At 41.2% G+C, this 17,662-nt stretch overlaps 1 protein-coding gene across 3 annotated transcripts in view; it reads right to left on the bottom strand.

Moving 5' to 3' along the window:
- Positions 1 to 998: 998 nt before the first annotated feature.
- The window catches only part of LOC113821294 (carotenoid isomerooxygenase), a 26,134-nt gene continuing 9,470 nt past the window's right edge, over positions 999 to 17,662 (bottom strand). For 2 of the 3 annotated variants that reach the window (XM_070140182.1, XM_070140183.1), the window contains exons 2-12: positions 10,566 to 10,666; positions 9,703 to 9,814; positions 9,399 to 9,539; positions 8,643 to 8,787; positions 7,991 to 8,126; positions 7,110 to 7,309; positions 6,797 to 6,976; positions 6,543 to 6,689; positions 3,123 to 3,254; positions 2,671 to 2,769; positions 999 to 2,548 (exon numbers count right to left, since the gene is read on the bottom strand). In XM_070140182.1, coding sequence (XP_069996283.1) covers positions 2,372 to 2,548; positions 2,671 to 2,769; positions 3,123 to 3,254; positions 6,543 to 6,689; positions 6,797 to 6,976; positions 7,110 to 7,309; positions 7,991 to 8,126; positions 8,643 to 8,787; positions 9,399 to 9,539; positions 9,703 to 9,814; positions 10,566 to 10,666 — 1,570 coding nt within the window. In that variant the 3' untranslated portion in view covers positions 999 to 2,371. Of the gene's footprint in view, positions 2,549 to 2,670; positions 2,770 to 3,122; positions 3,255 to 6,542; positions 6,690 to 6,796; positions 6,977 to 7,109; positions 7,310 to 7,990; positions 8,127 to 8,642; positions 8,788 to 9,398; positions 9,540 to 9,702; positions 9,815 to 10,565; positions 10,667 to 14,276; positions 14,439 to 17,662 lie in introns of those variants that run through there. The other variant, XM_070140184.1, reaches the window with a different exon arrangement.

Below are 17,662 nucleotides of genomic sequence, written 5' to 3'. Positions count from 1 at the left end.
CTAAACATCACATGGTAAAGAAAACGGATATAAATAATGAAATTGGTCCATACTCTATCATAAACGGATAAATATTAGGTTACAGTTTCATTGCGTAGGATCACAGTCTGGTGATTATAAGATTCCAAGTATTACTTTCTTTTTATTACACTGCTTAAAACAATATACAATAAATACATTACCAAGCCAATAATGTAACATCATTCAACAACATAAAATGCACCCGCTTCTCTTTATAGAAAATGTAACTTAAGAAAATGCGACGTTAAACCTGTACTCTTGATTTATCTGAAAATTATACAGTACATAGTGAGTGTGGCGCAGGGATAAAGGTTTAAATTCACTCTATGGGACTACGGCTCTGCCTTTGGTGATGCCCAGTTCGAACACCAGCTGACGTGACACGGGTGAAATTTCCGTAGCGATGACGATCAGCCTACCACATCATATCAGTTCACACCAGGATGGTTTCAGTAATTTTCATGTTTAATTTATTTGAACATGGGAAAATATCTTAATATTGTTTTAAACTCTTATTTTGCATCAAGCCATCTAGATGGAATTCTGATGCAACATCCACTCTTAGAGGGTGTAAAGTCATATAGGCTTCTGTGTATAATTCTTTTTGATTCATCATGTGACCTGTGTGTCACGAAAACTGGTCTATAATTTAGAGGGTTGGGGTGATCCCCAACTTTGGGCCTCATTCTCCGTCTCTTAGCTCCCCCCACAACAACGAGCAAGGCTTGGGGGGTATATCCTCCAACTCCTTAAATGAAAATATGATAATCCTCAGTATACTCTGCTTAACGTCCTCTATATGAAATTTATTATGGAAACAATGATTTGTCTTCACTACTGCCACATTCAAACAAGTTTAGCATAGCATGATTAAGGCAAAGTACGTTGTCCCTGAAGAGGCTGTATATATAATATCGATACAATACCACAAGGTGTATGAGGCCATTAAAGGTAATTCTGGAACACAGAAATGTGCATTTGTTTATAAAGATTTATTACCATAATTCCACACAACTAGGTAGCAATAACATTTTAAAAAGTAAATGCAATCCATTATTCCTGATATTATCAAAATAGAGATACACAGAAATATGCAACAAAACAGATTATATATATATATATTTTCTCTTTATCTTACTTCCTTTTCTTAACTGACCTTATTCTACTGAAAGACACAAAGGTAATAATTTGTGAATGTAAAATATTTGTCTTGCACTTCTTTAAATCACAAATTCTTAATTAAATGTCCTCTTAAAATTTATCTTCATATTACCTGTGGCAAGAAATATCCAGTCACCTACTTTCCCCTTAAGGAAAATTAGATTACAAATACATTCTTAACACATCCCACTTAGTCTATGTGCTATTGTAAAAAAAAAAAAGTAATTTCTCTTCATTGAAACTGGCCCCAGCATTATCAGTAAAACATTTGCTATTTTGTAAGAGCAGTGATGCTAAACAGAATTTCATTAATCAGTCCATTTAAATTCATTCTGAATGTATGATTTTTTTCTTCTTAAATATTCATCAGGAGACATGTGAAAAGCATTAGCATACTCAACTCTCTACCTTATGCTTTCTCACAGGAATACAAACATAATATATACTTGTAAGTACTATCAAATATTTCACACACTGAAAGCAGTATAATCCCGCAAATCATCACAAAAACAAAAATACAAATTTGAATACAAAAAGCATTCTTGCCAAGTTGACAGAAAACGTTTCATTCATCTTAATTTCATCACTTTTATCTTACTCAGTCAGGTGTTACTTCCTGATAAGAGTAAAAATATAGAAATATATATATATACTCTTAATATTCCTTGAACTATGACGCTCTTGTTATGCTAGATGTATAATACCTTAAAAGTATGTATCTTTCAAGACTTAGTAAGACCAGCATTGATATTGTTAAATAATTTAAAAGACTTGTTTGTCCTGGAGTAAATTTAGATGTAGGTCTGGACAGAGAGAAAAAGCAATAAAATTTAGTAATATTTTCTGATCATCACTATTACCTGCACCATCTCTTTGTGCTTATCTAGCCAAGAACTTAGACATCTCTTTGAGCAATTATTTAAGCTTATAGAAACTCTCACAAGGCAAACATTGTAATGCATTCTAATATTCAAGAATAAATTACCTTTATGTAATCTATTATCTCTCATCGTTCAACCTTCTTATGGTCAATAGAGGATCTACTATTTTTCGGTGCATTACAACACATATAATACTCTCATCTTATTAAAAAAAATATTCAATGATCACAAAAACACTATGGAAAGTACAAACTACTCTGAAAATGGAGGCCAAGAGTTAGCACCTTTCATTATAGTCTCTCAGTCATTCACTGTTTGGCTGAGGGTACGAAGTGTCCGTGGAGCGGCATAGGCACTGTTGCACGAGACTGCACTGTTGCTCTGCACAATTCGGTCATATTTTCTGCGTCGAGAATCAGCAGGTAAGCTTTCTTTTCATCAATGGAATCTATACACTGTAGTAGAATTACTCCATCATCTTCCTCCTGTACAGAAAAAAATAATAATGTGTTATGCGACTGCACACGTATATTGCCTACTACATATTTCCTCTAAGCATCACTCCAGTAACACTGCACATCAGCTGCTGAGATAAACGTTTACTCACAACAGCATCTGGTCTGCTGATGAACACTGGAGCAGCACAGTATATATGCTCCTCGGAGAACTTCCAGGTCTCTCCAGATGTTACATCTAACTTCATGACCTGAGGGAAAAACACAGGCATCAGTTACAATTTACATATATAAATTGATTCCATAAGTCAAGTACAAACGGTAAAGGGATGGAGTATAAATGCATGTTCAAGTGTCAGTGTGCTCGGATAGGTGTTTGAATAACAGAGAAAAATAAACGTCCAAATGTGCAGTCGGTTTTGAAAAGGACGTGGAGTAGGAAGAGGAAGGGGGAAGGATGAGTAGGAAGAGGATGGGGGACACAGGAAAGGAGAGGGATGAGTAGGAAGAGGATGAGGGAAGGAGGAAAGGGGAAAGAGGAGATAAAGCCTTAAAGTTCAAAATCTTTCAATTATCCCAGTATCCACAAAAAATCTGAACTTACAAATCCTGAATCTCCGCCATCAGGACTAGGCCCCATAGCCCAGAGGTACTTGTGCTTGGAGGCCATCTTGTTCGGGTTGATGCACGGGTTCTCGATTGGAAACTCCGTCAGCTTCTCGCTCGTTAACCTGATCTGTTGGGGAGTTCATCAGTTCAGTTAGATATGCGAAGTCTCTAGAGTGGCCCTGAGAGAAGTTCAAGTGATTTTAAGTAAGGGCAAAAGTACCTCAAGTTTCTATGCTTCTCGCTTGTTAACCTGATCTGTTGGGAGGGGGGGGGGTATAATCGCTTTCAAGTAGTGTGGGTAAAGGTACCTCAATTATCTGTGCTTCAGAGTTTTGAACTGTCAGAAATGTATATATTTTTTTTAACATAAGAGCACAATTCGATTTATCACCCACAAATCATCTCAGTTGGTATCCCATATTTTTTTTTTAATTCTATATGAAAGATTTAAAATGAATTAATGTATATACTGTGTGTGTTCATGTGTATGTGTGTGTGTGGGGGGGGGTTGCGTTTGCGTGTGCGTGCGTTTGCGTTTGTGTTTATTTTTGTATGTGAGGGAGTAATTGTTTTCATGTGCGCGTGTGATTGTTTTCATGTGTGCGCGTGTGATTGTTTTCATGTGTGCGCGTGTGATTGTTTTCATGTGCGCGTGTGATTGTTTTCATGTGTGCGCGTGTGATTGTTTTCATGTGCGCGTGTGATTGTTTTCATGTATGCGCGTGTGATTGTTTTCATGTGTGCGCGTGTGATTGTTTTCATGTGTGCGCGTGTGATTGTTTTCATGTGTGCGCGTGTGATTGTTTTCATGTGTGCGCGTGTGATTGTTTTCATGTGCGCGTGTGATTGTTTTCATGTGTGCGCGTGTGATTGTTTTCATGTGCGCGTGTGATTGTTTTCATGTGTGCGCGTGTGATTGTTTTCATGTGTGCGCGTGTGATTGTTTTCATGTGTGCGCGTGTGATTGTTTTCATGTGTGCGCGTGTGATTGTTTTCATGTGCGCGTGTGATTGTTTTCATGTGTGCGCGTGTGATTGTTTTCATGTGCGCGTGTGATTGTTTTCATGTGTGCGCGTGTGATTGTTTTCATGTGTGCGCGTGTGATTGTTTTCATGTGTGCGCGTGTGATTGTTTTCATGTGCGCGTGTGATTGTTTTCATGTGCGCGTGTGATTGTTTTCATGTGTGCGCGTGTGATTGTTTTCATGTGTGCGCGTGTGATTGTTTTCATGTGTGCGCGTGTGATTGTTTTCATGTGTGCGCGTGTGATTGTTTTCATGTGTGCGCGTGTGATTGTTTTCATGTGTGCGCGTGTGATTGTTTTCATGTGTGCGCGTGTGATTGTTTTCATGTGTGCGCGTGTGATTGTTTTCATGTGCGCGTGTGATTGTTTTCATGTGTGCGCGTGTGATTGTTTTCATGTGCGCGTGTGATTGTTTTCATGTGTGCGCGTGTGATTGTTTTCATGTGTGCGCGTGTGATTGTTTTCATGTGCGCGTGTGATTGTTTTCATGTGCGCGTGTGATTGTTTTCATGTGTGCGCGTGTGATTGTTTTCATGTGTGCGCGTGTGATTGTTTTCATGTGTGCGCGTGTGATTGTTTTCATGTGTGCGCGTGTGATTGTTTTCATGTGTGCGCGTGTGATTGTTTTCATGTGTGCGCGTGTGATTGTTTTCATGTGTGCGCGTGTGATTGTTTTCATGTGCGCGTGTGATTGTTTTCATGTGTGCGCGTGTGATTGTTTTCATGTGCGCGTGTGATTGTTTTCATGTGTGCGCGTGTGATTGTTTTCATGTGCGCGTGTGATTGTTTTCATGTGTGCGCGTGTGATTGTTTTCATGTGTGCGCGTGTGATTGTTTTCATGTGCGCGTGTGATTGTTTTCATGTGTGCGCGTGTGATTGTTTTCATGTGTGCGCGTGTGATTGTTTTCATGTGCGCGTGTGATTGTTTTCATGTGTGCGCGTGTGATTGTTTTCATGTGTGCGCGTGTGATTGTTTTCATGTGTGCGCGTGTGATTGTTTTCATGTGTGCGCGTGTGATTGTTTTCATGTGCGCGTGTGATTGTTTTCATGTGTGCGCGTGTGATTGTTTTCATGTGCGCGTGTGATTGTTTTCATGTGTGCGCGTGTGATTGTTTTCATGTGTGCGCGTGTGATTGTTTTCATGTGTGCGCGTGTGATTGTTTTCATGTGCGCGTGTGATTGTTTTCATGTGTGCGCGTGTGATTGTTTTCATGTGTGCGTGTGATTGTTTTCATGTGTGCGTGTGATTGTTTTCATGTGTGCGCGTGTGATTGTTTTCATGTGTGCGCGTGTGATTGTTTTCATGTGTGCGTGTGATTGTTTTCATGTGTGCGTGTGATTGTTTGTGTGCGCGTGTGATTGTTTGTGTGCGCGTGTGATTGTTTGTGTGCGCGTGTGATTGTTTGTGTGCGCGTGTGATTGTTTGTGTGCGCGTGTGATTGTTTGTGTGCGCGTGTGATTGTTTGTGTGCGCGTGTGATTGTTTGTGTGCGCGTGTGATTGTTTGTGTGCGCATGTGATTGTTTGTGTTCGTGATTGTTTTTGAGTGCGCGTGTGATTGTTTTTGTGTGCATGTGCACTTTCGTTTGTTTGTTTGCGCGTGCGTTTGTATTTGTGCGTGGATTTTTCCGTGAGCGCTCGTGTGCTTTCGTTTGTGTTTGTGTGTTCGTGCTTCAATTTGTAAGCGTATACGTTTGTGCGTGTGTGCGGGCCTGGGCTTGTTCATGTGCCCGTGGGCTTGTGTTTATGCACATTTTTAAAATCCAGCTTCCTCCTTCCTGAGGTCAATCTCTCTCTTTGCCGCTACTAATACTAAGAAGATTAAGGTTGTGAAATATCTCAGAACTACTTACGTGTATATCATCCTTGTTTGTAAGCACACAAAAGATACATTGTTTGTAAGCACACAAAAGATACAGTTATTTGCATGCTACTGAATACAGATTCCTTTATATTGTACATTATATTATATCAATATATCGTATGTTATATTACATTTGGTATGTCATACTTTTTTATAATAAGCCTATATCATGTCATATTATACTAGACATATAATTTATAGGATATCAGACTATATTAAATCATATAATATATATTACAATTATATTATATGGGCTATAGTCGTTCAAATGTTCAAACTGTACAGCTTCTGTCCTCTAGATGACCAACTCATCCGAATAATTAATACTGCAAAGATATAGGCTTTCATCAGGCATTAAACAGAACTTTCATACGAATTATGAGTTCAAGTTCAGAAAACCACAATTTATGGTTTGCAATATCGCGTACATCAAATTTGTTTTCTATGGACAGATTGGCCTGGACGTTTCCAAACAGCTGTTCTATATAAACCTTTTCTTCAAGAAGTCCCAAAGACCGAACTCTTACCTCTTGGCCTGACCAGTTGGCAGTGCAGGAAGTTCCCTGGAGTGTGATGAGCTTCTCCTTCCCCTTGGTGTTGACCGGGACCACGAGGCGGTGCAGCTCGGACCTGAAGGATTCCACGAACTCGGGAGAATTTTTCCCCCTTTGTTCCTGCAAGGATGAGGAGGATTAATGCCCGTCCTGGACACGTTCCCGGCCAAATTCATCGAGGGGGGGTGGATGAGGAGCAAATCCTTTATTAACAAAACTCTACTCACTCTCAGTGTGCTGATGAACATGTTGTGCAGGATTGTGGCGTCCTTGTATGTAGGAATATCCATGATGATATGGTCGCCTTCCTCATAGGCATTGGCCACATGCATGAAGAAGAACGGGTCTGTCACGTATCTCGTCTTCACGTGCTTCCAAGTCTGTCTGTCGACCACATGGATGAGCACCTGGAGGAAACGACAACGCATGAAGTAAGATTCAAAGCCCTCTTTTTTAATTCCCTCTCCGAGTATTCCACAAGCGCATTTTCTTTAAAGAAAACTGAACTAAAGCGAAATCAATCCACTCCTATTTACTTACCGGTTCGTTGTGCCACTTCAGCCCATCGATAAAAGGCGCGTTGCTCACAATGTCACTCAAGAGCTCGGAGAGGGACACGGCCAGAGGCTGCTCGATCAAGATGGCGTAATTCTCTGTCATGGCCATTGAGTGCATGTACGCCGGGGACAACCTCCATCTGGCAGGCACTGATGCCACGATTTTTCCTTGTTTCAAATTACCTGTCCACAAGGAAAAGTCGTCCTATATTAGACAACTGATACGTCGGAGGTGGGAGAACGAAGAAAGAGTCGCAGATATTGACAAGACACATGCACAAAGAGAGAGAGAGAGAGAGAGAGAGAGAGAGAGAGAGAGAGAGAGAGAGAGAGAGAGAGAGAGAGAGAGAGAGAGAGAGAGAGAGAGAGAGATAAAGAGAGAGAGAGAGAGATAAAGAGAGAGAGAGTGATTAAAAGAGAGAGAGAGAGAGAGTGATTAAAAGAGAGAGAGAGAGAGAGTGATTAAAAGAGAGAGAGAGAGAGTGATTAAAAGAGAGAGAGAGAGAGAGAGAGAGGGATTAAAAGAGAGAGAGAGAGAGAGAGAGTGATTAAAAGAGAGAGAGAGAGAGAGTGATTAAAAGAGAGAGAGAGAGAGTGATTAAAAGAGAGAGAGAGAGAGTGATTAAAAGAGAGAGAGAGAGTGATTAAAAGAGAGAGAGAGAGATCAAAAGAGAAAAGAGAGGGAATGAGATTAAAAGAAAATGAACGAGAAAAATCAAAAGAGAACGAACGAGAGAAAGACATCAAAAAAGAAAGACAGACAGACAGACAGACAGACAGACAGACAGACAGACAGACAGACAGACAGACAGACAGACAGACAGACAGACAGACAGACCCCGAGAAGAGCAAAGACACGCCTACCGTCCAGGGGGTATCTGAGGATGCTGTACTTGGGCCCCGTCACCCCCACGCCCTGTCCCACCGTGTAGACCCCGTCGCTGGCTATGATGGGGTGGGGGCTCTGCGTCATCAGCCCGTGCTTCTTGTTCACGTTGATCTGAGGGAAAAAATAAACACGAAAGGGGTATTAAGAAAAATGGAAGAAAAGACGAAAGGGGTATTAAGACAACTGGAAAAAATACACACGAAATGAGTATTTTAACAAACAGGGAAAAAACGAAAGGGGTATAAGACAAACCGAAAAAAATAAAACACGAAAGGGGTATAAGACAAATGGAAGAAAATGAAGACGCAGGGGATGTTTAGACAAAGCGAGACCACGAAGGGGAGACTAAGGCAAAGCAGGAACAAGTTGGATATATACTTACAGGTTTACCGCGGTATGTTGCCCCTCCCCCCTCCCCCCCCCCTTGCATAATAGTAACCAAGTGGTTTATATAAGAGTCGTTCAGCTATAACATGTTTGTGTCGCTAATGTCCTGACCGAAAGAAATTGATTCATCTAGATAAGGATGTGGTTAAGCACTTAAAAAAAAATCAGTACATATACCAGTGATTTTTTTACACTTATTTTTCTCTCTTACAAATACCAAGAGAAAAAAAAACATCTTACCCTTTCCTCTGTCTCTAGGCTCTGCGTGTTAACTTGCAGCATGAAGGGCGTCTCGCACATGGCGTAGTGCTGTGGCCCGATGTTGACCACAGACACGAGTGCGTTGTCGGAAAACATCTTCTCGGGGTCCATTGCATCCAGGAATCTGAGGGGAAGGAAAATGGATTGTTTTCGGGGAGAGGGGAGGCTGAAAGGCCCGGAGAAGAGAGGGGAAAATGAAGAATGGATGAAGAGTCTTTGGTGCTTGCGCCATCGACCTTGAACTCTAGCCTTAATGGGTTCATCCTCCTGGCAAGGCCGACGGCGGGGAAGGACTGAAGCCGTACCAGATCTTATTCCGAATTCTGGCATGACGGCGATGGTTTTGATGCCCCTCCTGAAATTAGTATCTCTGAGTGGCAGAACCGTTATTAAACGTGCTACTTTGTGTCGTTCCTGAACTGAAAACTGAGAATGTTTATGCTTCTGACCTCGGCCGTGAACAATAACAATTACGCCCTTAACTCTTGGATAATTATTTATGATCATCATGACGCGGGCATTGCAAAAGTGATGGAAGACTCGCATGATGACAGCAGACAGGACGAGCGGAGTGGATCCCAGACGGCCTCGATTCCTGTCCCACGAGACCAACCTCCAAGGACCCCAAGTCGCTGCAGACGCTGACGGCCCGAGACCCTTGTTTGGAGCCAGAACGAACGCCAGATAACCACAAAACAAGGCAAAGATCGACAGCCAGGACGGTCTGCTACTGACCTTGAGAACATGCCCTTCGAGGCAGGCGCCGGGGTACCGAATTCGGCTCTGGTGATGGCTCCCGCTGCCTGGTTCTGCTCGTAGGTCTTGGACCGAATGAAGCGGCTGCTGTAGTTCACCTGGCCGTCCTCGATCTCGAACCTGGAGACACGGCAGGGAGAGGGACTCAGCCAGGGAACGGCCACTCGGAACTATTGGGTCTCACTCTCAAGCAGTTCCTTGACACTTGTTTATTTATGTGCATTTATTTCTCAAAGACAGGATTCCCACACCGCCCCCTCCCTCTCCCTCTGACAACACTCACTTCTGCAGGATGGCCGAGGCGTCGAAAGCGTGTCGGTACTCGTTCTGGCCGACCTTGGTTAGCCCCGGCCCGTTGTACACCAAGCGACCCTTCAGCCATTCCGGGGGAGTTCCTAAGCAAAAGAAAGGGACAAAAAGGGGAGGTGAGAAAATGAACCGTGACCATGTTGACAAATGTGGAAAGGTATGAATGAGAACGAATATCTTCACCATACAAGAGATGTATTTCTGACGAAGATATAATCGATATTCGTTCTCATTCATACCTTTCCACAAGGTGAGAAAACTCCGATTTGGCCGAGACCAATTATCTGGGATAGGAATAGCTCGAGTGGGGGATAGGAATCGCCGAGGTGAAGAAAGGGAGACAGTCAGATAACCTAGAGGGACAGGTCGCAAGGGAGGACTAACAGTTATACAAATTTAACATACGAAAAAAATTGGTTCTATCAAGTAAGGGTCTTTACCAGGAAGTGGATAACGGAGCGGCAAGGACTCGGGAATAGTTATGCGAGTAAAAAATGAGATACACGGAAGGAGAGAGAATGAAGTCCCTTGCAATGGCTTCTATGCAGATGCGAGGCCCGACAAGGGATGGGGATGTCAATTCTCGTTGGGAATAATGACAGATCGACGTGCTGGCCTAGAACCATATTAGGAAACCGAAGTGAGGAAGAAGCAGGGCGCTGCCCAATGTTGGCTATAAACAAGGTTTGGGAAATATATGCTTTTAAACTACCGAGTCAATGAAAACAGATCCGACTGGAGACGGGTACCAAAGCGTCCTATACAAAGGATACGTAAACAACATGCGCAACCATACTCTACCGAAGCACGAAGCCTAGAGTGACAGGACTGACTGACCTGACAGCTGGCACGGGACCGGGTCCGGCGTCTCCTCGTCGCAGTGGCGGCACAGCACCGAGTAGTCGTATTTACCCATATTGCGGGACACTTCCGTCGACCTGGGGAGGAAGGGACTGTCATGGGCCGAGCGAGGAAATAAAAACCAAGACAAATTAAAAATGGAGGGAATATATCAGGAGAAGGGAGCAGGGAGAGAGAGATACAGGGAAGGGGAAGAAGAAAACAAGACAGACAACGCACGCAAGCACACCCGCGCGCGCACACACATTCTCTCTCTCTCTCTCTCTCTCTCTCTCTCTCTCTCTCTCTCTCTCTCTCTCTCTGACAGACAAACTAATGAAATGTATATTTTACATCACTGCTGAATTCGAAATTATATTTTAACACCACTACGCCAACGCGTGAAATAACCACAACAGAATGACCTTATACGAGTCATTAATTTGGCGATTTTGTGACGAGGGGAGCATCTTGTGTCAAATCAGATCCCTTTTCCAATTCCTGCCTAAAACGAATATGCTACAAATACCACTGACAGTGACGAATATAGAAAACTTTCAGAAAATGATTGAAAGAATTTCATGGAGCAAATGTTGCTTGTCATAACTTTTCGTTTCTTTTCAATGCTTTCCCCAGGAAGGTTTTCCCCTTAAAGTATAAATACGCTGTAGCAAACGACGTTAAATAAGTCTTAGATTACAAGTCACTGAAAATCTTAGAGCAGGAAAAAAACTAAATAAATCTTCAAAATAGCCCATTACTCAAGCTGGATATCGCGATATAACGAGAATAATTCAGTGTCATAAAATTATTATACTGAGCAGTTTAACGGATGTGTCGGAAGCAGCAAAGTCATCTAGAATGTGAAATGGCATCCTTGTAAGAAGATCGAAGATTCCCCATCACACATCACTACTGATAAAGCATTCGGACGGATCGCTTGGCCATAGCGAACTACCTTAACTCACACTTTACAATTGTTGGCAAGACGTTAGCAAATAGAATCCAACACGCTTGCAAAAAATAGGGAGTGTGTAGAATGTCCTCCCATAACGTCGAAAAGGCCTTTACTGAGCTCAAAACACGGTGGAATTCCTATGAAGTTGATTAGAGAGACAGGATCACTGTTATCCTACCCTATAAAAACTCGTCTCATTACGATGTCATGTCGACTAAGATCGGGAATATTTCCTAGTCTACGGATATCTAGATTTCTTCCGTTGTTGAAATCAGGAAATAAAGAGCTTAATGCAGGTTGTCAGACCGATATTAAAACATTATTTGCATTTGTCGATTTTTGTGTCCTAAATATATCCAAATTTCAGGGTGGGGTCTAAAATATACTTCACAAGCAGATGCTATTACTGCTACAAATCATATCTATAAGGCGTTTGTTAGGACACATTTTACCCTTTGTCAGGATAAAGAAAAAAAAGTTGACGCAGTACACCATTCAATTCTTTTAGGAAAACTCAACCATTGTGGTGTTAGAGGATATATAAGTAGGTTCAACTCTTACTTAGACAATCGAGGTCAATACTCTAACCATATTTATAAAAAGTCCTCGTTATTGTAGTCCCTCAGCAGTCCATACTTGGTCCTGTTTTTTTTTTTTTTTTTTTTTTTTTTTTTTTTTTTTTTTTTTACACTATATATAAATGATCTCATTAAGTGCAACCATTTCTATACGTGCTATTTCTTGATAATAGCGTTAACGTATATCTCGAGAAAGCATAAAACTAAATTATTAAATTGGCTAGTAACTGAACTGGTAAAACATCAATAACTGGACATCACCTAACAAGTGAACAGCAATGAGTCCCACTACATAATTTTCAACACAAACAAGCATTTCCTCCGTTTAAACCATCTACTATTTGACCACCAAATAAATAAGAGAGAAAACCAAACAAAATTTCACTAACATAAGATTCTACCATAATCTGCATTGTGTCACATACAAAGCAATCATTCTAAAGTGGTATTGTTCAGCTAACAAGACACTCACCGACTTCCACAGTGTTTTCACATCTGTTCATCAATCACAAAATGGACTGCTTAGGTTTCGGAATGTTAATCAGAACCTAAGAAACTGTAGATTGATAGATATGCCTTAATTCAGTTAGATTTTAGTCAAAATCACGTACAATATTTCATGACAAACTAAAGCATGGAACAATAGGCCTTTAGCAATAAGGGAAATAGGTCACCTTGACACGAGTTAAGCATTTGCTGTCGTGCTATTAACCTTGAAAATAAACGTGATTATGAGTACGATTTCATACAAAGACTTTAGTAATAAGTTGCATTTAGATTTAGAAAGTTTTATTTCCAAATTTCATTTGCATATTTTGTTCACCAGCTTTACTGTTTTTTTATTTAATTTTTACTGTAAACAACATGAAGTGGGCATTTTTCCTCTCCGAAATGCTTATTTACATGTTTTTCATCAATATTCTATAAAGTAAAATATTTGTTTATTAGTCAACCTTAATCTAATATAAGCTAAATAAATTTTGCATTGCAGAGAACTCTGTATTTAGTCCTGCTATTCCGTTAATTATGATACATTTTTATTTAACTATTGCTTTTACTTGTATAATCTTCTGTTCACCAACTTTAAAGGATTTCATGCCGTAAATAGGATAAATTTATATCTTTCTTCTCCCAAACGTTCATTTACATTATTTTATTACTATATATATAGCTACTCCAAGTTCAATTCACTATATTTAAAATTATTGCTGGGTAGATGCGTCACGTCTTGTATATTACAATGTGTTTATTAATGTTTTTGTCCCGTCTTGTGTATTACATTGGGTTTATTAATGTTTTTACCGTTATCTATTATACATTTTTGTTTTATTTTAGTCTCATCAATTGATTGTTATTTACTTGGTGCGTTACTTTGTTTGTTGGTCTTACGGAGAGCCCATGGGTAATATGTAAAAAAAAAATCACAAACCAGACTGCCGGTATAACAAAAAAAATAACAAACCCACTCTAATACACAGTAATTTGTGAACGAAAAGGCACACTAAGTCACAGATTGTTCAAACGCAACACCTGGTCAATTCCAGTGGTCACGTTCCTTCCCGCGCCGGTTGCAGCGCTCCCTTTCAGTGCGAGGAAGTGAACGCTCACTCGCAGTCTAGCCGAAGAGATATGCAGAATTTCATTTCACTCTCACCCTTTCATATGTTCAGTTTACCAAAGATTAGTCTACTTGACGTAAAGTTCCATATGTTGAATTTCGTTAACTTTCACCCTTTTTATGTCATATCCGGTCAGCTCAGTTTATAAAAGATCTGTCTACTTGACGTAAAATTCCTAATCTTTGTATGCAGTCCGTATCAAATCTCCTCTATACTTTTAATTAACATCACCGGCTATTAAATCTCTTATAAATCTAGACGCGGAATCACTAATACCAAGTATAAACAGCACTGCATGCGTTAACTGTCCGTCAGCAATCAATGCCTGCACTGGAGGCAAACCCATTTCCATCAAACACATTTGTTGACTTTTAATACTTAAAAGTTGTTTGATATAAAGTCTATCCTGTTTTCCCGCGGCCTTTCCGCTTCCACTCAACGTATTCTCACTAACACAGAGCATTGCTGGCACCAATCAGATTTTCCTATTGATAATAAATGGTACATCATTATTTCTAGTAACAAAAAATAAATAAATAAATAAATATCTTACCAGAAATCTTTCCTTTTCCTACCATCTTTAGCTGCGGTTGACAAAACAGTGCCATCCACCAAACAAAACAAAGTAGTAGCGACCAAAGAAGTCCTAATCAGTGTTGGTAAATCTCTGCATCGCCACTGAAGCCATAAGCATGGCCAACCCACAACCCATACGTTTCAGAAACAGAGAGAGAAAAAGAAAGAGAAAAAAAAGAAAGAGAAAGAGAAGAAAGAGAAAAAAAGAAAGAGAGAGAGAGATCAAAAGAGAGAGAGAGAGAAAGAGAAAGAGAAAGAGAGAGAGAGAGAGAGAGAGAGAGAGAGAGAGAGAGAGAGAGAGAGAGAGAGAGAGAGAGAGAGAGAGAGAGAGAGAGAGAGAGAGAGAAAGAAAAAGAGAGAAAGAAAGAGAGAAAGAGAAAGAAAAAGAGAGAGAGAAAGAGAGAAAGAGAGAAAGAAAGAGAAAGAGAAAGAGAAAGAAAGAAAGAGAAAGAGAGAAACAGCTCACCACAGACGGGCAGACAAACAGACCAACACAGGCACCAGAACAGATACAAAGAGGACACGAAGGAGGCAGCAACAGGGCGCCAAGGCAGCGAGTGCGCGGCGGGGGCGAAGGACTCACGTGCAGGATATGACTCAAGCCCCGTCACTCACGAGTCCTTTTTGGCACTGTCACATGACCAGGGCGGAGATCACACTCATTAACATACACAGCGTGCTTCAAGGCGAATCAAGAGGAACGTTCAAACTCACTAACCGTCACTCTGTAGGCTGCACAGCTGATTAATGATAACGAAACAATAAAGACACAAATTCTTGTACTAAGCATATCCACACGATTAGATTAATTGAAGCAAATTAGTGTAAAAGTGATATCAGCTCTAATAGCGAGATTAAATGGCCGTGTTCGCATTGACAATACAAGAATAATGATAACGATATCAGACAAGATAATCTACGGTGCATCTACTTATCCGACTTATCCCAAAGCACTGGGTAATATATATTTTATAAGTGGTACTTATCAAAAAATAAGTAAGCACCCTAAACTTTCTAGTTTTTTATTTTTCTTCCTTTTATTTCTTTTAAGATTTGAAAACCACATAGCACAGCCGATTGTAAAAATAATAATAAAAAAAATAATAATAAAAAATAATCATCATCATAATAATAGTAATAATAATAACATCATTATCATTATCATTAATAATAATAATAATAATAATGTAATTCAATCGTAGATCGCCTTTTGCAAGGACAGGAATTCATTTTTTGTGCGAAATTTACTTTTTTGCCAATCAAACAGCTTTCGAGGTTCCCTTTAAAAAAAAATTTCCATATTGCAAAATATCTTACCCCTTCCATCTCTCGCTGCTGATTTCAAGCAACGCCCGATCGCGGCTCTACCATTGGCTGCAGCAAGACGAAAAATCGCCCTCCGGAACCAATAAGGTCTCAGAGCGCGGCGGAGACTTCTAGGAATCGCCATACAACGCTGCCTCGAGCCCCGTGTGTTCGGGTACGGCGGTCAGTTAGCAATAAGCGCCGAATTCGAAAGTCAATAATAAACAAGCCATTAATAACCACGCGAATGAGAAATGCATGGCGACAAACATGACAAAATTAATCAAATATGTCTGTTTAAATAATAATAATAATAATAATGATACCTAAATAATAATAATAATGATGATACCAAAATCGAAGCCTCGCGTGGAGAAACGGACTGACCAACAGGTTTTTCATTCCCGCGTTACATAACCGTAGTAGCGATCTCTCTCTCCGCTTCAATGTCATATTTCAGATACAACCGTAGCAGATTCCAGAGGGCGCAGGCCGCATATCCTCGATAATGGGTATTCCATTCAACTCGTATAAGATGGAAGGCAATCGGCGTCATTTTTAGCCCTGATTGTTTTTTTTACATATGCCAAGGAATCATTTTACCTGCTACAGTATCATCACTATTCGCTCTGATAATCGCTAAACCTTCGCCTTGCAGGAGTGATATTCTCGCCTGTGTAATCTTAAATGTTCTCCTTTTCGCCTTAGTTTACAAGCCATTCAACAAACATTCATTCACAGCACGTAAACACAAACACACACCTAGCGAGCCCCCCATGCAAAACAAAACAAAACAAAAAAAACGCTGTCCACACCCAGCCTTGGTTAAAAAAATAATTATATATATATATATATATATATATATATATATATATATATATATATATATATATATATATATATATATATATAAACAGCTGTATAGGGAATTCCGGCCACTTCAAGGGTGGGTACGCAAATCCTCAGGTTCCTCAGATTACGATGGCTCAAGATCCAGTTAATTATGTCTTGAGCGCACCATTTGCTTATATTCCTAGCCCGTAAAAACACGACGCATATTCGGAGTCTGTGGCACGAAGACCTGCAGCCATCAATTTTGTTTTCATGCCAAATGTTTTCCTTTCAAACTCCTATTAATCAATTAATCATCCACCTTTCTTTATTAGTTAATACGGAATTTTCACCTCCGATTTCCATGTCACGAAACATGAGAATGCATCCGAGAATTTATGATTTATGAGAAACTTGTGCGGAGGCAAAAGGGGAGAAAGGAGAGGAGACAAAGTGAGAGAGAGTGGGGGGAGAGGGGAGAGGGAGAGAGAGGGGGAAAGAGAGAGAGAGAGAGAGGAAGGGGGAGAGAGAGAGAGAGAGAGAGAGAGAGAGAGAAAGAGAGAGAGAGAGAGAGAGAGAGAGAGAGAGAGAGAGAGAGAGAGAGAGAGAGAGAGAGAGAAGGAGAGAGGGAGAGAGAGAGAGACGGAGGGGAGAGGAGGAAGAGGGGAGGAGAGAGAGAGAGGAGGGAGGAGAGGGGAGAGAGAGAGAGGGGGAGGAAGAGGGAGAGAGAGAGGGGGGGGAGAGGGGAGAGAGAGAGAGAGAGGGGGAGGAAGAGGGGGGAGAGAGAGAGAGAGGGGGGGAGGAAGAGGGAGGAGAGAGAGAGAGAGAGGGGGGGGAGGAAGAAGGGAGAGAGAGAGAGAGAGGGGGGAGGGAAGAGGGGAGAGAGAGAGAGAGAGGGGGAGGAAGAGGGAGGAGAGAGAGAGAGAGGGGGAGGGGAAGAGGGAGAGAGAGAGAGAGGGGGGGAGGAAGAGGGAGAGAGAGAGAGAGGGGGGGGGAAGAGGGAGAGAGAGAGAGAGAGAGGGGGGGAGGAAGAGGGGAGAGAGAGAGAGAGGGGGGAGGAAGAGGGGAGAGAGAGAGAGAGGGGGAGGAGGAAGAGGGAGAGAGAGAGGGGGAGGAAGAGGGAGAGAGAGAGAGAGAGAGGGGGAGGAAGAGTGAGAGTGAGAGAGAGAGAGGGGGAGGAGGAAGAGGGGAGAGAGAGAGAGAGAGAGGGGGGGAGGAAGAGGGAGA

The sequence above is a fragment of the Penaeus vannamei genome, chromosome 26, assembly GCF_042767895.1.
Source record: "Penaeus vannamei isolate JL-2024 chromosome 26, ASM4276789v1, whole genome shotgun sequence".
Taxonomy (NCBI): domain Eukaryota; kingdom Metazoa; phylum Arthropoda; class Malacostraca; order Decapoda; family Penaeidae; genus Penaeus; species Penaeus vannamei.
This window is presented reverse-complemented; position numbering and strand designations above follow the sequence as displayed.